We start from the raw sequence: 22,419 nt of genomic DNA, 5'->3' as shown, positions 1-22,419 counted from the left end.
GTCAAGATCTCACTGTATGGACCAGGCTGGCCTGGAACTTCCAGAGATCCATCTGCCGCTGCTTCCTAAGTGCTGGGATTAAGGATGTGTGTCATTATGCCTGGCTTTGAAAAAGATGGAGTGTGCACAGTGTTCTGTATTTTCTGCCTCTTGGAGATGACCTCTTTTGAGAGAGGTTAATGAGTGAGAAGGAGTCTGGAAAATGAGTCCTCAGTATAGGTTAGGGAAGATGTTCTGGTATGTTAACAGAGTGACCGAAGACATCCATTTGTTTCTATCTGCTGTGACCTGACCCAACAGAAAACCCAGCAGGCAAAGCATTGTCATGCTAGACATGGGGACAGCCTATTGTACCTTTAGAAGCAAGTCAGAGGACTAACATCCTGAGGAAGTACACAGGGACTTCCCTAGCAGGACACCACACTCTCTACGGCCCTCAGGATTTTACCTTTCTGTCAGATAAGATTACTAGAGTTACAGTGTGAAAATCTGGCTTTGGGAGTTTCCCTTGAAATGTACAGTAATTCCCAAGGAAGTTGAGAGAATCAGGCCACAGCAGGAAGGACAGAAAGGAAATCATTTACAATAATGGTTATATTTGTTCTTTCTTAATTGAACTATGTATATGTAGAGTGCCTTCTTCTATACATCTCACACACACACACACACACACACACACACACAAACACGTGATTTAATTGGTACAGTGACCCTCTGGGGTAGGTACTGGTTTTTGTTTCTTTTTCGTTTTAAAGATATATTTAATTTTATTTTTTATGTGTATGAGTACACTGTAGCTGTACAGATGGCCATGAGCTATCATGTGTGTGGCTGCTGGGAATTGAACTCAGGACCTCTGCTGGCCCTGCTCGCTCGGGCCCCACTTGATTCAGATGCACCAGAAGAGGGCAGCAGGTCTCATTACAGATGGTTGTGAGCCACCAGGTGGTTGCTGGGAATTGAACTCAGGACCTTCGGAAGAGCAGTCAGTGCTCTTACCCGCTGAGACACCTTGCCAGCCTGTTTTTTGTTTCTCTTACAGAGAGGTCAAACAAATATTCCCAAAGACACAGAGCTAGTAAGTGACTGGCTGGGAAGACATCCCCTCGCTCCAAAACCTTTGAAGGGTTAATGTAGACTTTTATTGTAGAGGAAGTAGCAAATATCATATGAGACTATAGATCTTTAAGATCCCTGTCTTAGCTAAGCATGGTGTATGCCTGTAATCCCAGGCATATTGAAGCAGGAAGATCACTAGTTCCATGCCTGGTTGAGTTCCTTAGCAAGATCCTATCTATCTCCCTCGTTTGTGTGTGTGTGTGTGTGTGTGTGTGTGTGTGTTTTGAGACAGTGTCTCACTTTGTAACCTAGGCCACCCTCATTCAGGATCCTCCTCCTGCCTTTCAATTACAGGCAAGTGCCACCATGCCTAGCATGTGACTAATAACTTTTACTATTTTTCTCCTTTGCCTCCATCTCATTATCCCTTCACCTCCCTCTGTCCTTCATCATAGTTTTCTTTTCTGTTGCCTTTCTCAGGTTACTTAGTGTGTGGACCAGTTTGTTCTGTAGATCTTATCTCCCAATGTCTTCCTCAACTCTGATGACCCTATGACTGGCTCATACCTCTTTAAATACTGGGAGGAGAGCTTCAACTACTTACAGTTTAATTTAGCATATGGCCATACCCCAAAGAAAGTCATCAGTTACCTCAGGGAGGGGATGTCTTTTCAGCCAGTCACTTACTCACTACTTCTGTGTCTTTAGGGAATTTTGTTTGACTCCTCTGTAAGAGAAACAAAGGCCAGTACCTACCCTAGAGGGTCACTGTACATGTCCCCATACACTAAGTGCCAGCATGAGAGGAAGCTAGGCCCACATAGCCACCACTTAGGCTGAGCTAAACTGAGTCAGCCTAAGTGGTTATAGAGAACTTTTCTTTCCTTGAAGCAACAGGAAGAAAGTTCTTCTGGTTGAGCCCCTTGGCTCTAGCTTCCTTCTTACTGCTGAAGTGCTGACACTGACCAGGCAGTGTAAAACTTAGTGTGACCAGCTCCCTAAGCAAAGGGTCAGAACAGCAAACACGAAATAAAACTGAGAGGAAGCAGTGAACACTGCTTTACTTGCATACAGACAAATATAAGCTCCTCAGCTGAAAGGTGAAATGATGCTTAAGGAAAAGACCCAAGACTGGGGGTGAAACTTAAGTTAGTTGAGTGCTTGCCCAGCGTGCACAAGCATAGAACTGGGTGTGGCAGCATAAGGGAGATGGTGGTTCAGGGTTATCCTTGAATCCTATCTTATTTAAGGATAGAAATTCAGGGTTATCCTTGGCTGTGTAGAGTTCCAAGCCAGTCTGGGTTACATGAGACCCTGTCTCAAAAAACAGCAACAAAACACAAGAGAAAGATTTAGCAGATTGTAAGGTGGGATAATCCTATAATCTATAATCTATAATCCCAAGAGTTGGGAGTCAGAGGCAGCAGGAACCTTGCAGGTGTGGAGGTCGGACTTTTTATCACTGTGACAAAATTCCTGATTGATAGAAACAACTGAGGGAGGAAAGATTTCTTGGGCCTGGGTTTCCATAGATTTCAATCCAGACTCTTTGGCCCATGGTGAGAACATCCTGGCAATGAGTGTGGCAGTGTCTGATGATCTCATGGCTCACAGAAGCAGAGATGAGGAAGGGTCTGGAAACAAGGTGTAACTTTCAAAAGTATGTACACAGTGGCTTCCTTCCTTCCTTGTAGAACTTACCTCCTGAAGTTTTTGCCACCCTCCAAAATGTGTTCATCATATTCAATTGGTAACAGCAAGCTTTCCTTAACATGGGCTGCATAGAGAGACCTTATCTTGAAAAAGAAAATAAAACAAGATAAAATTCGTCAGAGTATCAAAGCCCACAGTCCCTAGGATGCAAACATAGATCCGCAAGCTCTTAAGGAAGCTTTTCTTCACATAAGAAAGTTAGTAGGCTGAGGAAAGCTGGATGGGTTATGTGGGTCTCAGAGTGATTTTGTCATCTTCTGCTCTGAACATTTGATAATGTTGGCTTTAGGAGAAGGGAAGTGCAAAAGAACCATGGTGCAGAGAGGCTCGGAGTGCTGCAGGCACTACACTGCACCTGAGCATCTGCACAGGGAGAAGAGAACAGTGGTGGCACTGCTGGTAACCCTGGAGTCAGCAGACTGGGTGGGACTGTTCAAGTTCAGGGTTGAATTGCTAATCCCAGTACTCAGAATGTATGAGTTCAAGACCAGTCAAGTGTACAGGAAGCTCTAGGCCAGCAAAAGCTCATGTAGTGAGACAGACCCTGTCTCTAAATAAATAAATAAATAAATAAAAATAGCAAATAAATGAAAGCAAAGTGACAAAAAAAATGGAACAGTTAGTACACCTGACTGGGGAGGGGGCGTTAAGAAATGTACTTTAATTTGGGGAGATAATATTTGTATGATTTTGATTTTATAAACAGCTAATGTGTATAGAGAAAAAGTATAGGGGTGATGATAGAGACCTGCATTCTTGCATAAGTTAATACTTCTAAATTGATAAGAAATAAGTAGACATCTCTATATAAATAACATAAATCTAGACATAAATAACAAACAAAAAGAAAAAAGCTCTAAGTAGTTTTTGAATGAGACTAATGTACTTTCCAAAAGGTTAAAGTAGAAGATTCGAGTTTTTTATTGTAAGCCTTTTATATTGTTTGACATTTTAAAAAAATTACAAGCATGTATTATTTTAATTAAAATTACAAAAAATCCCATAGTGTGTATATATGTATGTGTAATTGTGTATGTGCCATCATTGAATGTAATCAGATGATATAAAGAAGATTCTGGAAATAATTTTCTTTAATGAGAAAGCATTTATTAATTTGTATAAAGTCAAATAAGATTAATAAAATTGTGGTTTATTCTAATAGAATTAATAAAGCCTGAATTTAATAATAAATATAGTTAGCAAAACTAATAACTTAAAAATAATAAAGCTTCAGTTTTTTATTCTAGTAACATTATTTATACCAAGATAGTAATTTTTGAGTATCAGAAGACAAGAAGTAATTGACCACCCTCTTGATTGACTTAATGATTTCAATGTTTTGCTCTTTGTTGCAGTTGCAGGATGTGAGTTTGAGTCTATGGAATGTCTACAGCAGGATGGATCCTGTGTCTCTGGAGAACATGCTTTCAGAAGTAAGCAGCCAAAGTGTATTTAACATAATTATGTTCAATTATCCTAGCTAATTATCCACCAAAGGTATTTAATTGGAAGAATTGCAAGGTACATCTTAGTTTGCTTTAATCAAACAGTGGAGCGTCTCTTTCTAGATTGTTCTGGACTCTTTCGAAAGAGAAAACCTGGGAGAATTGAGGCTTTTCCATGAGGAAAACCTGCTGAGGCAGCTGCTTCACCTCAACACTTTTTTGTTATTGTTTTTCCTCAGGGGGAGGAATATTATACTGGACTTTAGTAAACACAATGCCGAAGTTGTCTTGTAGCATGAAAGATTAAGATGACAAATTGCTTAAAGAGGTCAAAGTTTGGAACAGGAGTAGCGAACTTGTTCTATTGCCTAGATAGTAATATTTTAACATCCTGCCTAGGTTCTTGCAAGTGCTCAGCAATATCATTGTAGCACAAAAGATATTCTAGATAGTCCTTAAATTGGGTGTGTCTTGTTTACAAAAATGTGTCCCACCCTAGAATGTAATTTCCCAACTCTTGAGTCCTTAATTGTTCATGTGGGTGTGGTAGTGCATGCCTTTTCTCCCAGCACTCTAGAAGCGCAGGCTGCTGGAGCTCTATGAATTCAAGGCCAGCTCCAGCTAAATAATGAGTTCCAAACCAACCCTGACTACACACTGAGACCCTGCCTCAAAAGAAATAAACAAAGACAATAAACAGAATCTTGTTATGGAGCCAGTGAAATGACTCAGCAGTAGGAACACTTGTTGCCAAGCCTGAGGACCTGTGTTTGCTGCCTGACATTCACAGAGAGAACCAATCTCACAAAATGTCCTCTAACCTATTAAATAAATAAATGGTCATAGTTTATCAGAATTCTCTGAGATGTACCACTTATACTTTGTACTAACCATTTAGAATAGGGTAGAGTAGATTATATTTATTGTCATTTATATTATATATAGAGAACAGTAATTAAAAAACAAAAGAAAGAGTCCCTAAGAGTGATCAACTTGGAGGTTGCACAAAGGCCATTAGAGTTTGTCTCCTCCTCTGCACACCTCCCCCTCCCCGCTTTCTAGCATTGCCAGAGAGTACATGATCATCTGGACTTTTTTGCTGCTTCTCACCTATACCCAACCATTTCTTTATAGAGAGCTCTTGTGTGTTTAAGTGAGGAATAAGTTTAGCGGCCACAGTTTAGTTTCATACTACTATGAGCATTGTTTCTATTCCCTTTGGGCAGAAGGAAATAAAAGTAAAAGAATAAGAAAAAAGGAAAATATTTTTTATTAAATTTATTCACTTTACATTCCAACATCAGCCCCCCTCTCTTCCCAGCATCCCCCCATGCAGATCCTACCATTCCTCTCCCCATCTTCTTTGAGAAGCGGGAGCCCTCCTCTAGGTATCATATCCCCTACTACTGTTTTCCTCTCCCACTGAGGCCAGACAAGGCAGTCCAATTAGGAGAATGGAATCCGCAGGCAGGCAGGCAGGCAACAACAGGTTCAGGGACAGCCCCAACTCCTGTTGTTGGGGGACCCACATGAAGACCAAGCTGCTCATCTGCTACTTATGTGCAGGGTAGCACATAAGGCCCAGCCCTTATATGCTCTTTGGTTGGTGGTTCAATCTCTGGGAGCCCCCAAGGGTCAGGTTAGTTGACTCTGTTGGACTTCCCGTGGAGTCCCTGTCCTCTTTGGGTTCCTCAGTCCTTCCCCCAACTCTTCCATTAGACTCCCAGAGCGTCTGGTGTTTGGCTGTGAGTCTCTGCATCTCCATTGTTTGCTGGGTGGAGCCTTGCCGAGGACAGTTATGCTAGTCTTACGTTTGTAAACATAACAGAGTATCATTAATAGTGTGAGGGATTGGTTCTTGCCCATGGGATGGGTCTCAAGTTGGGGCACTCATTGGTTAGCCATTCCCTCAGTCTCTACTCCTTCTTTGTCCCTGTACATCTTGTAGGCAGGACACATTTTGGGTTGAAGGTTTTGTGGGTGGGTTGCTGTCCTTATCCCTCCACCGGGAGTCCTGCCTGGCTACAAGAAGTGGCCACTTCAGGATCCATATCCCCCACTGCTAGAAGTCTCAGCTATAGTCACCTTCACGGACCCCCCGGAACCTCCCCCCATCCCAGGTCTCTGGTACATCCTAACGATTGCCCCTCCCCTCCACCGATTTCCATTCTCTTTCCCCTACTCTCCCCACATCTGATCATCTCCTCACCATGTTCCCTTCCCCATCCCCTCTACTACCCAGTTCCCTCCCTTCCTCCATCTCTGATATCTGTTTTATTTTATTTTCCCTTCTGAGTGTGATTCAAGCATCCTTCCTTGGGCCCTCCTTTTTACTTAGCTTCTTTGGTTCTGTTGATGGTAGTGTGGTTATCCTGTACTTTATGGCTAATAGCCACTTACAAGTGAATACATACCATGCATGTCCTTTTGGGTCTGGGTTACCTCACTCAGGATATTTTCTAGTTCCATACATTTGCCTGTGAAATTTATGATGTCCTTGTTTTTAATGGCTGAATAGTATTCCATTGTGTGAACAAACCACATCTAGATTGTTTCCAGTTTCTGGCTATCACAAATAAAGCTTCTATGAACATAGTTGAACAAGTGTCCTTGTGGGATGGTAGAATATCTTTGGGGTATATGCCTAGGAATGATATAGCTGAGTCTTAAGGTAGAACTATTCCCAATTTTCCAAGAGCTGCCAAATTGATTTCCAAAGTGGTTGTACCAGTTTGCAATCCCACCAGCAATGGAGGAGTGTTCTCCACATCCTCGACAGCATCTGCTGTCACCTGAGTTTTTGACCTTAGCCATTCTGATGGGTGTAAGGTGGAATCTCAGAGTCATTTTGATTTTCATTTCCCTGATGAAGAATGTTAATTGTTTTTCTTTAGAATAGCAGAAAGTTGAGTCTATATATTGAAAAAGGTAATTGGTCATAGTGATGTTTGCCTTTAAAACTCCTGGTACTTGGAAGGCAGAGGCAGGTGGATCTCTGTGAGTTTGAGGCCAACTTGGTCTCAAGAGTGAGTTTCAGGCTATCTAGGGTATCTAGTGATACCCTTTCTCAAAAAAAATAAAAAGGATGAGAAAGAAGAAGAGGCGGAGGAAAAGATGGAAGAGGAGGAGGAAGAGAAGATAAAAACAAAGTGATTTCATGTCCCAGAGAAACTTTCTCCAGAGTGGTCAGTACTGAGACACAGCCCCTCCCCTCTTTGTCAGACACAAACAAAAAGCAGGAAGTGCTCTGGCAGCCATGAAGAGATAAAAAAGTAAGATTCAGGCTGGTTCAGACTTTTATTTATTACAAAAACTAAAAACAACAAAAGAAAAACAAAGCAAAAAAAAAAAAAAAAACCCCAAAAGAACAATAAAGCATCACTTCTAGCCCCTCGGCCCCGCCAGGTGAGTGTTCCTGAGGCAGTTACCATTATGTGGGTTCTGAGAATCGAACTCTGGTTCTCTGAAAGAAAAGTTTAACTGCTAAGCCATTTCTCCAGCCCCCAATCTTTTCTTTTTCCCTTTTTTCTTTTCTTCTTCTTTCTTTCTTGTTTCTTTTTTAAAGATTTATTTTATTTATATTATGTATATGAGTATACTGTAGCTGCACAGATGGCTGTGAGTCATCATGATGTGTGGCTGCTGGGAATTGAACTCAGGACCTCTGCTGGTCCCCCTTTCTCGCTCTGGCCCGCTCGCTCACTGTAGCTGTCTTCAGACGCACCAGAAGAGGGCGTCAGATCTCATTATGGGTGGTTGTGAGCCACCATGTGGTTGCTGGGATCCAAACTCAGGACCTTCGGAAGAGCAGTCGGTACTCTTACCTGCTGAGCCATCTCGCCAGTCCTGTTTTTGTTTTTTCAAGACAGGATTTCTCTGTATATCCCTGGCTGTCCTGGAACTCACTCTGTAGACCAGGCTGGCCTTGAACTCAGAAATCCACCTGTCTCTGCCTTCCAAGTGCTGGGATTAAAGGCATGCACCACCACTGCCCGCCTCCCTTCCTTCCTTCTTTTTTTCTTTCCTTCTTTTCTTCCTTCCTTTTTCATGATGCAAAATGGAAGTTTAATTATGAGATTTTAAACATAGATTTAGGCACCCAAATCACTGGAAAGAAAGGCACTTAGGAATAAAGTGTATAGAAGACATTCATGTGTTAGGAGCTGTATGTCTCGGAACTGGGAAGAAGGTCAGATATATTTTTCACAATAATGTAACTAATTTTGATATTAGACATGGTTAGGGTTAATAGATACTGAGGAAAATGAGCATTAGGTTGTTTACAATAGTTAACAGGTAAACTTTAGAACTGAAAAGTAGTAATAATTTTTAAAAACAACTTAATAAATTTTAAATTTTCTTTTAGTTTTTTTATAAAGATAGAACTGAAATCAGGATACCAAGAAGCAAAGTCATGAACATCTATTTATTAATAACTGAAATAGTTAGAACATTGCTTAGAAGAAATTTTCAAATGAAAATAAATATCAAATGAACTACTAGGAAAGAAAGAGCTGATTAAAAAGCAAGAAGCTTCGGCCAACAGTAGCACTTGCTGAGGCTAGTGATAATCCCTAGACTGCGGGGAAGGAGAGGACAAACCCACTCCATAAAATTGTCCTCTGACTTCCACATGTACACTGTGGCATGCCTGCACACTCCACGCCAGAATAATTAATAATTAAATTTTATTTAACTTATTTTTAAGAAAGTATCTCAAAAAGAAGTGTAGTCATCTACCACCTCTGGGTGGTCTTGAATTCAACAGAAATTCATCCACCTACCTCTGCTTCCCAAGTGCTAGGATTAAAGCCATGTACCAACCACAGCACCCAACTAAATAAATTTTTTAAAAAGATTTATTTATTATATGTAAGTACACTGTAGCTATCTTCAGACACACCAGAAGAGGGCATCAGATCTCATTTTGGATGGTTGTGAGCCACCATGTGGTTGCTGGGATTTGAACTTAGGACCTTTGGAAGAGCAGTCAGTGCTCTTAACCTCTTAGCCATCTCACCAGCCCCTAAATAAAATTTTTAAATGAAAATAAAAATTGTTGAATTGGAACATAGGGATGACTTGGAAATTAAGAGCACTGGATACTCTTCCAGAGAACCTGGATTCCGTTTTCAGCACCTTGATGGTGGCTCACAACCTTCTGGTAGCTCTAGTTGCCGGGATCAGGCGCCCCTTCCAGTTTCTGCAGGAACTAGACGTACACATGCACACTAAACCCATACAAATATCTGTAAACATAAAGTAATGAAGACATTTTTTTGAAGATTTATTAATTTATTTTATGTGTGTGTGAGTACACTGTAGCTATACAGATGGCTGTGAGCTATCATGTGTGTGGCTGCTAGAAATTGAACTCAGGACCTCTGGCTGCCCCACTCACTCCACTGTAATTCACTGTAGCTGTCTTCAGACTCACCAGAAGAGGGCGTCAGATCTCATTACGGGTGGTTGTGAGCCACCATGTGGTTGCTGGAATTTGAACTCAGGACCTTCGGAAGAGCAGTCAGTGCTCTTACCCGCTGAGCCATCTCGCCAGCCCGAAAACATTTTTTTTCTTTTTTCTTTTTTTGGTTTTTCGAGACAGGGTTTCTCTATATAGCCCTGGCTGTCCTGGAGCTCACTTTGTAGACCAGGCTGGCCTTGAACTCAGAAATCCGCCTGCCTCTGCCTCCCAAGTGCTAGGATTAAAGGCGTGTGCCCACCACCGCCCGGCTCCGAAAACATTTTTTAAAAAAGAAATTAATGGCTGGGTGGTGGTGGTACATGCCTTTAATCCCAGCACTTGGGAGGCAGAGGCAGGTGGATTTCTGAGTTAGAGGCCAGCCTGGTCCACAGAGTGAGTTCCAGGACAGCCAGGGCTACACAGAAAAACCCTGTCTCGAAAAGAAAAAAAAAAAAAGAAAAGAAATTAATGAATTATAAAATGGAAAGAAAAACTCACAAATAAGTGAAGAGCTTGTCCTCTGAAGCCAAGAACAATGAAATTGATAGATGATTAATAGTAATAGGATATATTATTATTTACTCTTTACTTTTTATTTGCTGTCTTAAAAGAATTTTTATACTGTATATTATGATCATATTCCCTCTCCTCCTTCAGCTCCTCCTAGATTCTCCATGCCCACCCATCTTCATATTCTTTTTCTCCCTCAAAAAAAAAAAAAAAATCCCAAATCAAAACAAACAGGAAAATCAAGAAGACAAAAAAAAAAAAAACCGTAACTAAAAGCACACAGAAAACATGATGTCCCACTTTGTGTTGGCCAACCACTCCTGCCCTGGCGTGTAGTTGATGTACTCCGTGTCATCCACTGGAGCACACTCATTTTCTCTCTCCCCACAGGTGTCAGTCACAAACTGACTCATGGCTGGGGCAGGACTGTGTGTCTCCTCTTCCACATGCTAGGGTTTGCCTGGCTGGAACTTGGTGCGTGGGTTTTGTATGTGTTGTCACAGTCAGGTTTATGTATCAGCTCTGTTGTGTTGGAGTTGTCTACTCCCTCTAGCTCTTAGTATCTTCTTCCCTCCTCTTCTGCCTAAATCCTTGATCCTTAGAGGGAGTAGTTTGGTAATGACCTCCCACACTCCAAAGTGTCTCATTTTCTACACATTGTCCACTTGTGGATCTCTATGTTAATCACCTCCGACTGCAAGAGGAAACTTCCCTGATGAGGGTTGAGTCATGCACAGATCTACAGGTTAGCAATACATGACTAGGAATCATTTTTGTTATACTCATTTAGCAGAATAATATTAGTAGCCTATAACCTATTTATTCTCAAGTTCTTGGCTACTTAAGCAGTATTAGGTATGGGTTCCATCTTATAATGTGGGCCTTAAATCTGATTTTTAAAAGTGGTTGCTTACGCCGGGCGGTGGTGGTGCACACCTTTAATCCCAGCACTTGGGAGGCAGAGGCAGGCGGATTTCTGAGTTTGAGGCTAGCCTGGTCTACAGAATGAGTTCCTGGACAGCCACGGCTACACAGAGAAATCTTGTCTAGAAAAACTCCGCCCCCCCCCAAAAAAAAAAGAAAAAGAAAAAGTGGTTGCTTACTTCCAAAACATCTGTGCTACTTTTGCATAGTATATCTTGCACTATTTCACCAAAGTGTCCTGATTGTCTCCGTTGTTGTAGGATGGCAGACCATTGTTGTAGGTCAGGTTTTGTGGCTAGGTAGGATTAATGATGACAAGTCTCCTCTGGTAGTGTATATAGGTACTTTTTTTAAAAAGAATTATTTATTATATTTTATGTATGTGAGTATACTGTAACTGTGTTCAGACACATCAGAAGAGGGCATCGGATCCCATTACAGATGGTTGTGAGCCACCATGTGGTTGCTGGGAATTGAATTAAGGACCTCAAGACTGAGCCATCTCTCCAGCAGTAGAGTATTTTCTAGCATGCTGAATACTAATCAGGAGGGTTGAAGCTTCTAGTTGAACACCAGCTCAGTTTCTGCATGTTTGATGACGTACGTAAGTTGGTACCTCCAGGTTGTGGAATTAGTAACCAATAACATTGTCAATAACCTGTGATGTTTGAGTGCTGTGGGTGGGGTCTATGGGATCCCTTTGACCAAAACCCAGTAAGATGTAACTCATTCGTTGTACTGGGGGTTTTACTTGTTATCATATAATATATTGGGGCTTGTCTCCTCATTATATAATAACTTCACCTAAATTGCTCTCGTATATGTATATGTTTTAGAAAGCCTCTGCAGTAGTAAGTTTCCATATGGCTTCTCAAAGGCCATTAGTACTATTCCCCTGCACATTCCCTCCTTTGCTCTGTTGTCCCATCCCTAGCCCATTTAACCCTCCTGTTCTAGTTTCCCCTTAATCTCTTGATAACATTATATTCTATTTCTCTTTCTTTGGGAGGTCCCCACCTTCTACCCAGTCATTTACAGCTACCTAACCTCTCTAGTTACTCTAAATGAAACACACATATATATCTAAAGCTTAAGAGCTCTCAACCACAAGTAAGAGAAGACATGCAGAGTTTGTCTTTCTCACTTAGGATGAATGTTTAGCTCTATTCATTTACCTACAAATTTCATAATTTTGTTTTTCTTAATAGCTGAATAATATTCTGTTGTGTTAATGTACCACATATTCATTATCTGTTTATGAATTGATGGATATCTAGTCTGTTTTAATTTCTAGCTATTTTATGCAGAGCAGCAATAAATTTTGATAAGCAAGTATCTCTGTAGTAAAATATGTAAAATATACTCTTTGGGTATATGCCCAAGAGATATATAGCTGGATCTTGTAGATGATCAATTTTCAGCTTTTTAGGAATCTTCACATTGATAACAGTAGTGGCTTTACCAATTTGCATTCCCACCAGCAATGAATAATTGTTGGCCCTTTTTCTGAATCCTCACCCATATCTCCTGCAATTTGTGTTCTTAGTCGTAACCATCCTGACTACTGGGGTTTTGAGTTCTTTGTATACTAATCTAGATCCTAACCCTCTGTCAGGTGAGTATGTGATGGTTTTCCCGTTCTATACATCACTGCTTTGCTCAATGATGATGTCCTTTGTTGTACAGAAGCTTTTTAGCTTCATGAGATCCCATTTACTAATTATTGGCCTGCTATTGGGGTCCTGTTCAGAAAGTCCTCTCCTGTGCCAGTAAGTTTAGGATTATTTCCCTTCCTCTTTTGTTAGAATCAAGGTATTGGGCCTTATGTTGGGGTCTTGGCCCACATGAAGTAGAGTTTCGTGCAGGGTGATAAATATGGACCTATTTTTATTCTTCTACATTCACTCATCCAGCTGAATTTGTTGAAGGTGCGATCTTTTCTCCAGTGTGTATATTTTTGCCATTTATAAAAAAAAAAAAAAATAGCAGGTGTTTGTAGATAAATGTGGATTTATTCCCAGGTCTTCAATTCAATTCCATTGATCAACATAGCCATTTTTATACCAACATTGTGCTGTTTTTATTATAATAGCCCTATAACACGACTTGAATCTGGGATGGTAATAACCTGCAGTAGGTTTTATCACGATTGTTTTAGCTCTCCTGTGTGTGTGTGTATGTGTGTGTTTCCATATGAAGGTAAAGATTGGGTTTTTTTCAAATTCATATGAAAAGCTGTGTTGGAATTTTGATGGGGATTACATTAAATCTGTAGGTTACTTTTGGTAAGATGATCATTTTCACAGTATTAGTCTCACCAGTCCATGAGCAGGGAGATTTCTCTACCCTCTTCATTCAGTTTTTTCAGTGTCATAAAGCTATTCTTATCATACAAGTATTTCACTTGCTTGATTAGAGGTTTTCCAAGACATTTGATTTTTTTTTTAGGCTATTATTAAAGGTATTGTTTCCCTGATTTTTCTCAGTTTGTTTGTTATTTGTATGTTAGGAGGCTATTGATTTTTATGTGTTAATTTTGCATCCTGCTACTTTGTTGGAAGTTTTTTTAATCAGCTGTAGAAATTTCTTGGTAGATTTCCTAGGGTCTGTTATGTATAAAATATCATCTGTAAATAAGACTATTTTGATTTCTTTTCCTACATGAGTTCCTTTGATCTCTTTCAGTTGTCTAACTATTCTAGCTAAGACTTCAAGCACTATACTGAACAAGCATATAGAGAGGACACAGCCTTACTTTGCTCCTGATTTTACTGAAAATGCTTTGCATTTCTCTCCATTTAGGACATTGACTATGGGCTTGGTGTAAATTATTACGTTCAGGTATATGATTTTATCCTTAGTCCCTCCAGGACTTTAAACATAAAAGTATGTTGAATTTTGAAAAAGTCTCTTCTGCATCTAATGAAATATCACTTGGTTTTTGTTTTTCAGTCTGTTTGTATGTTAGATTACATTTATTGATTTATACTTGTTGAACTATCCTTGCAGCCTTTACATAACACTGACGTAATTATGGTGGATAATCTTTTTGATGTGTTCTTGAATCAGTTTATAAGTATTTTATTGAGAATTTTTCTCTGTTCATAAGGGATATTGGTTTAAATTTTTTTCTTTAAGATTTATTTATTTATTATATGTAAGTACAATGTAGCTGTCTTCAGATTCACCAGAAGAGGGCATCAGATCTCATTACACTGATTGTGAGCCACCATGTGGTTGCTGGGATTTGAACTCTGGACTTTTGGGAATTGAACTTAGGACCTCTTAACCGCTGAGCCATCTATCCAGTCCAGAGATTGATTGATTGATTGATTGATTGATTGATTGATTGATTATAAATACACTGTAACTGTCTTCAGACACACCAGAAGAGAGCATCAGATCTCATTACAGATGATTATGAGGCACCATGTGGTTGCTAGGATTTGAACTCGGGACCTTCTAAAGAGCAGTCAGTGCTCTTAACTGCTGAGCCATCTCTCCAGCCCTGGAACATAAATTTCTAAAGTCATTAAAATTGTTTGGATCCCTCAGTGTCTGCTGTAAGGTTTCCATTCTCATACCCAGTTTTGTTAATTTGTATCTTCTCTCTCTTCCTTTGGTTGATTTGGTTATAGGTTTGTTGATCTTGTAGATGTTTTCAAAAGAACCACCTTTTGATTCTTTACGGTTTTGTTATTTCTTTTTTGTTTGGTTGGTTTGATTTGGTTTGGGTTTTGTGAGACAGGGTTTCCCTGTGTAGCCCTGGCTGTCCTAGAACTCATTGTAGACAAGACTGGCCTCCAACTCAGAGATCCACCTGCCTCTGCTCTCCTCCTCTGGACTAGGTGAATTTTTTGTCATTTTGGATTTTTGTTTAAGGCAGGGTCTTAAACTGTACCTTAAGGTACAGTTCTAGAGCTAGTAAGAAAGCTACCATAAAATATTAACTAAAGAGCATGGAAAGAGACAGCTTATAAACATTTAAGTGAAGTTAGCTAGGACAGGACCTTAGCTCTGGACATTGGTAGAGTTCTTCAGTACCATGCCCAATGCCCTGGATTCAGTTCCCTTCACTGAAGACAAAGGCTGGTGAGTAGGAAACAAAACCCAACCAAACCAAAAACTCCTTAAGAAGAAATTACCTATCAAAATCCAAGAAAAATAATTTGAAAAATTGGAAACTACAGATAAATTAGTTTTTTAAGTATATATAATTTGAGTTCATAGATTTAAACATTTGATATATTTGTATCCACTTTGCCGATACTATAGTCTTTGATGGTACTCGTATTGGTTTATCTTTGGGTAGTGGTTTACACATCCTGTTAACCCAGTAGCCACAGTCCTTGGAATTTCCTTACCAGTTACTATAAGATGTTCCATATCTGTATTTTATAAACTTCCTGGCCTAGACTTAGAACTGATCTTTTCTCTAACTGCTGCTGACTTTGAGTGGGAAACAGGATTTGATCAGTGTGAGTGTTAGAGATGTTCACTGTGACTGTGTGGTCCTATTTCTAGACCTCTTCAGTAGCCAAGAGCTCCCTTTGTTGCTCCTGTTAACTATATGAAATACATAGGATTTGGGGGCTGGAGAGATGGTGTGGTGGTTAAGGATTAAATTGCCAGCACCCACATGGTGGCTTACAGTGCTTGGGAACTTTAGTTCTAGAGGAAGCTGAGGACTTCTGACCTCCTCAAGCACCAGGAACACACATGATGCTTATATATACATGCAAGCAAAACACTCATACACATAAATAAAAATAAACAAATCTTTTAAAAAGATAAAGAGGATGTAGATACCAAGAAGGGTGTTTTTAGGCAATTTTGTCTTTGTATAAGCATTATAAAGTATGATTACATAAACCTAAATGAAACAGTGCATGGTATATGCTGTCATATGTTTGGTCTGTTATTAACCAAAACATCTAGTAAGGAATGGTATATGCATATAATCCCAGTATACGGGAGGCTGAGGCAGGAGAATAATGAATTTGAGGTCAACATGGACTATATAGTAAGGGGCTAACTCAAAACAAATTCCAGCCTTTTCCCCCAAGTTCCCACACCTGTGATTATTGAGAATTTTATAAATATATATGTGTGTATCTTATACATGTGTACAGGCATATCTATAAGTAGCTTAGGTGGATGGATGGAAAGATAGATAGCAATAAGCTAAGAATTCTAGTGAAAGCCAGCCATCTTTACTCCATGCACTAGGGAGGCCGAGGCAGGCCAGCTTGTTCTATATAGATAGCTCCAAGCCAGCCAGTGCTGCATGGCGAAGCACTGTCTAAAAAATAAAAAATAAAAAAATATGTTTATCAACCTGGAGTGTTACCTGTGTCCATGGGCAGTCAATGTCTATTCCCACTCTCCAGGTAACTAACTGCCAACCCACTTTGTCTGCAAAGATGTTCCTTTTCTGGGTATTTTCTTTTCAAAAATAATAAATAGTCCATGTATAGAATAGCCTATTATTTCAGGTAAGTTCATGATCCTTGTTCTCTTATATGACACTCTTTGTTTGTTTGCTTTTAAATAGGACCTGGCGGTGTTTGAGCATCAGTGGACAAGCTTCTTTGCTAATTTTGATACAGAAATCCCTTTCCTGCTGGAGCTTTCAGAATCTCAGGCTGGTGAGGTACGTAAGTAAAAAGTCATAGAAAAAGAAAAACGATAAATTTATTATTGTTGTTGTTGTATTATTTTTGTTGTTATTTTATTATGTGGTTGCTATGTGACCCTGATTGGCCTGGAACTTAAAGATATACACCTGCCTCTGCCTGTCCAAGTGGTGGAGTAAAAGTCATGTACTACTATGCCTAAGTTACTAATTTTTTTGAAATTTACCACTGTAGAGGTTTGTTTTGGTTATCATTTCTATAAGCCGTGTTTTATATGTCATAAAAGAAATTCCCTCCCATGACTATAAAAAAAAATCTATTCAAAGCTCTGGTTTTTCTTATGCCCACTTTTCTGTTAGAAGGATAGCCACCTTTCAGCATGGCAGTGTCCCCAACCAGTAGTTATGTTAAGTGCTGGTTAGTACTTCCGTACCTCTGAATACTAGTTGAGCCCCTTGGTCACAAGTGCCATGGTGCCATTCCAGGCCCACACTGGTAGTAAGTTAGTTACCAGTTACCTGGTTCAGGCTAAGGCACCTTCATGACTAAACTGAATGTCTACTTTGAAAACGAGGGAACAGAATAGTCACAAAAACTATTCAACAGGAAGACTCAGAAGAGCCATCTTGCGCTTGCCTTTGAGCTTCCCTGGGGTTTAAACTATCATTATTCTGTTCTTCAGTGTACCTCAGTGGCACAGAAGAAGCCCCACCTGACCACTGGGGGTTGATCTGGAGCATTTTACACACACACACACACACACACACACACACACACACACACACACACACACACATACACACACACACACACTGTTTCTATATATTGTTATACACTGCTGCTATTATTCTCAAATACCTTAATAATTAGGAAAGAACTTGACCTGTTTTATTTTTCTTTTCTCTGGTGCTCTGCATTCTTCTGTGTGGCCCGGCATTCTGCTTGGCACCTTCCTCCTCTAAGGATGCCCTTTAGTGTTGTTTGTAATTAAATCTTATGATGATGAATTCTTTCAGCTTCCGTATGTACAAGGGAGCATAATAGAGACACATAGTTTTTTTCCCACTGTTTTTTGTTAGAGACAGGATCTCACTATATAGTCTGAGCCTTGAACTCATGGCTTGCTGCTTCCACCTCCCAAGTGCAGATAGTAGATAATATCTTGGGTATCTTACTATTGCCATGAAGACACCTTGACCAAGGCACCTGACAGAGGGCTTATTGGAGCTTACAGTTGCAGAGGTTAGATAGTCCATAACCGTCATGACAGGGAGCTTGGCAGCAGGCATAGCACTGGGGCAGTGGCTGAGCACTTATATCTGACTCATTTTTTTTTTTTTTGTTTTTTGTTTTTATTGTTGTTTTGTTTTTTGAGACAGGGTTTCTCTGTATAGCCCTGGCTGTCCTGGAACTCACTCTGTAGACCAGGCTGGCCTCGAACTCAGAAATCTGCCTGCCTCTGCCTCCCAAGTGCTGGGATTAAAGGTGTGCGCCACCATGGCCCAGCTTTCTGAGTCACATTTAAGAGGCAGAGAGACACTGAAAAAGGTGTAGGGTTTTGAAACCTCAAAGCCTACCCCCAGTAACATCCATCCTCAAAAAAGGCTACACCTCCTATTCCTTCCCAAACAGTTCTACTAGCTGGGGACCAAATATTCAAGTATATAAGTCGATGGGGCCATTCTCATTTGAACCACCACAGATAAGAATCACCACTTCTGGGCTGGAGAGATGGCTCAGTGGTTAAGAGCACTCACTGCTCTTCCAAAGGTCCTGAGTTCAGTTCCTAGCAACCGCATGGTGGCTCACAACCATCTGTAATGGGATCGGATGCCCTCTTCTGGTGTGTCTGAAGACAGCAACAATGTATTCACATACATAAAATAAATAAATAAATCTTTAAAAAAAAAAAAGTCACCACTTCCAGCTTCAGCTACATTTGTGAAATATGTTTTTGCAGTGTATAGGCAAAATTCTGTAGATTCGCTGGGTGGTGGCGCATGCCTTTAATCCCAGCACTTGGGAGGCAGAGGCAGGCAGATTTCTGAGTTCAGGGCTAGCCTGGTCTACAGAGTGAGTTCCAGGACAGCCAGGGCTATACAGAGAAACCCTGTCTCGAAAAAAAAAAATTCCGTAGATTCTAGATTAATGATTTTTTTCCCCTTCAGTACTCAAATGATGTTATCTATTTATTTACATTGTTTTGTGAGACTTTTGCCTCAATCTTTGTTCCTGTGGATATAGGTCTTTTCTTCTCTGGAACATATTAAGATTTCTCTTTCTTTTTTATTTTGAAATCATAATTACCATTTCTTTTTTCCCTTTCCTCCCTCCAAACCCTTCCATATACCCTTCTACACTCTCATTTAAATTCATGGCTTTTATTATTTTTTTAATAATTATTATTGCAGGCTTCATGTGTGTGTGTGTGTGTGTGTGTATGTGTGTGTGTGTGTGTGTGTGTGTGTGTGTGTGTGTGTGTGTGTGTGTGCCAGTGGGCATTTTCTGGGTCAAAAGGTAACCTATAGCCAAATTCCTTGAAAACGTTCTGATTTGCATCCCATCAGCCATATAAACTGCATGTGATGTTACACATTCACTATAATATTTAGTTTCATCTTGAGTGTTTTTAGTCTCAGGGTTGCAGGGACTGCCCAGTGGCTAAGATCACTTACTACTCTTTCAGAGGCCCAGAATTTAGTTCTCAGTACTCACCTGAGTGACTCTGGTCTCCATGGGCACCTGCGTTCATGTACATGCCAGTGCGTAATTAATAATAAACTCGGGTGTGACAACGCATGTCTCTAATCCCTGAGCTGCAGCAGTTAGGTCTCAGGATTTTTCAGGCCAGCCAGAGCTATATAGTAAGACCTCTCAAAAATAAACAACAACAACAACAACAACAACAACAACAACAAAAAGCCCTGCATGTGCTGGCATGCTTGTAATCCCTGCTCTTTGAAAATGGAAATAGAAGAACCAGAAGTATGAGGCAGTTCTTGACCCCATAATGCATCTGAGGCCATCCTTTTGATAATTTGTCTCTAAAGAAATTCTAAATAAAATTAAAGAATTCTTACTATATTTTGAGTATTTCTTCCATGTTTATTACAGTTGCATTATTTATGTCTTTTTCCTTTTTCCATGAAAATACCTTTGTATATATGTGTGATGTATGCATGTGTATGTATTCATGTGTATTCTGCTCACTTGCATATAGAGGCTAAAAGTCTATGGCAGGTAATTCCTTGTGCACCATCTGATTTTTGATTTATTTATTTTTATTTTATGTGTGTGAGTGTTTGCCTGCATATATGTCCATGTATCACATGTGTCCTATTGCCCACCCAGACAAGAAGAGGGTATTAGATCCCCTGGAACTGGAGTTACAGATGGTTGTGAACCACTGTGTGTGTGCTGGGATTTGAACCTGGGTCCTCTGCAAGAATAACAAATGCTCTTAACTCCTGAGCTATCTCTTCATCTCCCACAGTAATAATCTTGAGATTCAATAAAGTATATATATTTTAGAACAAATAATAAACTGCAGTATAATTAGTAATAGTCTACAGATATGATAAAAAAATGGAGAAAATTTACCAAAATGTTAATGGTTCTTAGAAATTGTGTGTGATTTATTGTATTCTATAAGAAAGAAATATCGACAAGTTGACACAGGAGATATTACTTGAAGGCACTGAGATTCCCTTTTGAAATTTTGAACCTTTGAGCGTGAGACCCTGTATGGTAACTTTTGATTAATAAGTTTAGCCTAATACTTCATCCATGTTTTCTTATGAAAAGTTTATCATTATACTTCTGTGTTCTTTAATTCCCCTGATTACTGATTTAAATTAGCATACTATAATTATGTTTAAAGTTATTGGAATATAGGGACATTTAACAGAAGAGTGGGGCAAAATTAGTGATTTGAACTGTAAATGCTGATTGGTCAGAGCTTTTTTTTCTGTAGTTAAAAACTATGCATTTAAATTGGTCTGTTTTATGTTTCTTTGCCTTTGGCAGCCCCTTTCATATTTTTTTGCTGCTTTTTGTTTCATTGCTATACTCCAAATTCATGATTTTATCTACATGTCTTTCTGTTATATACTACTCATTCTCTCTCTCTTTCTCTTTCTCTCTCTTTCTCTCTCTTGCTCTCTCTTTCTCTCTCTTTCTCTCTCTTTCTCTCTCTCCCCCTCTCCCCCCCCCCTTTCAAGACAGGGTTTCTCTGTATAGCTCGGGGCTGTCCTGGAACTCACTCTGTAGACCAGGCTGGCCTTGAACTCAGAAATCCACCTGCCTCTGTCTCCCAAGTGCTGGAATTAAAGGCGTGCACCACCACTGCCCAGCACTACTCATTCTCTTGATGTGTACATATGCACATCTGTGACAGCTTCATTATTTTCAGAGCTGTTATCTGATATCATACAGTGGCTTCCTGTTGTCTCACGTCATATATTGGCTTCCTTCTAGCCATTCAGAAGCTACTTCAGCCATGGAATGATCTCCAGCCACATCACTGAAAACAGGTATGTTTCCTGGGAAGGAAGTACAAATGGTGACACAGAAAATGGAATTGAAAACAGGGGTGTCTAATATGGGGACGATCAAGATTCAGGATGTGAGTTGACTATAGTTACAGCATAAGAAATCATAGTTGTGCTGGGCAGCAGTGGCACATGCCTTTAGTCCCAGCAGTAGGGAGGCAGAGGCAGGCAGATCTGAGTTAGAGACCAGCCTGATCTACAGAGTGAGTTCCAGGAAAGCCAGGGCTACACAGAGAAACCCTGTCTTGAAAAACCAAAAAAGAAAGAAAGAAAAAGGAAAGAAAATCTGTAGTTGTGATTCATTTGTCTTGATGCTTTGTACTTTTGTATTTATTTTTCTGTAATCTCATAGTAAAATGACTTTTAAAATACTATAGATAATCAGCTTCATTCTAAAGAAAGGGACTTTTACTTTATACCTAGCTCAGGAAAGCAAAACTACAGACAAGGAACAGCAGTACTGGTTGGGGATGGGGCTGTAAGATGAATTAAGCTAGCATCTTGCAAAAGAGGGAGGAGTTAGGGTTCCTTTTTTTTTTTTTCTTTCTTTCTTGGATATTGTCTTTATTTACATTTCAAATGTTATCTCCACTCCCGGTTTCCCCTTTGGAAACCCCGTATCCCATCTGTCCTTCCCGTTTCTATGAGGGTGCTCCCCACCCACCTATCCACTCCCTCCTTCCCGGCCTTGCATTCCCTTACACTGGGACATCAAGCCTTCCCAGGACCAAGAGTCTCTTCTCCCATTGATGACATCCTCTACTACATATGCATCTGGAGCCATGGGTTTCTCCATGTGTACTCTTTGGTTGGCAGTTTAGTCCCTGGGAGCTCTGGGGGATCTGCTTGGTTGATATTGTTGTTCTTCCTATAGAGTTACAAACCCCTTCAGCTCCTTCAGTCCTTTCTCTAACTTCTCCATTGAGGACCCTGTGCTTAGTCCAATGGTTGGCTGCAAGTATCCATCTCTGGATTTGTCAGGCTGTGGCAGAGCCTCTTAGGTGTAAGGGTTTCTGAGTAGTTCCTTCTTCATCTTTGTCATGATCAACAGGAGTTTTCTTTGGTGAGTAGAGGAGACAGCCAGTCCCTCTGGTTCCCCCCAAGTCCTGTCCAGGCTA

General features: G+C 40.1%; 1 protein-coding gene across 1 annotated transcript in view; it reads left to right on the top strand.

The window, feature by feature from the left end:
* The window catches only part of CUNH20orf194 (chromosome unknown C20orf194 homolog), a 133,412-nt gene that overhangs the window by 25,088 nt on the left and 85,905 nt on the right, over nucleotides 1-22,419 (top strand). The window contains exons 7-9 of the mRNA XM_031371926.1: nucleotides 4,128-4,205; nucleotides 16,670-16,768; nucleotides 21,228-21,283. Coding sequence (XP_031227786.1) covers nucleotides 4,128-4,205; nucleotides 16,670-16,768; nucleotides 21,228-21,283 — 233 coding nt within the window. The remainder of the gene's footprint in view (nucleotides 1-4,127; nucleotides 4,206-16,669; nucleotides 16,769-21,227; nucleotides 21,284-22,419) is intronic.

The sequence above is a fragment of the Mastomys coucha genome, unplaced genomic scaffold (assembly GCF_008632895.1).
Source record: "Mastomys coucha isolate ucsf_1 unplaced genomic scaffold, UCSF_Mcou_1 pScaffold15, whole genome shotgun sequence".
Taxonomy (NCBI): domain Eukaryota; kingdom Metazoa; phylum Chordata; class Mammalia; order Rodentia; family Muridae; genus Mastomys; species Mastomys coucha.
The sequence above is the reverse complement of the archived record's forward strand: the minus strand, read 5'-3'. Positions and strand labels throughout refer to the sequence as shown.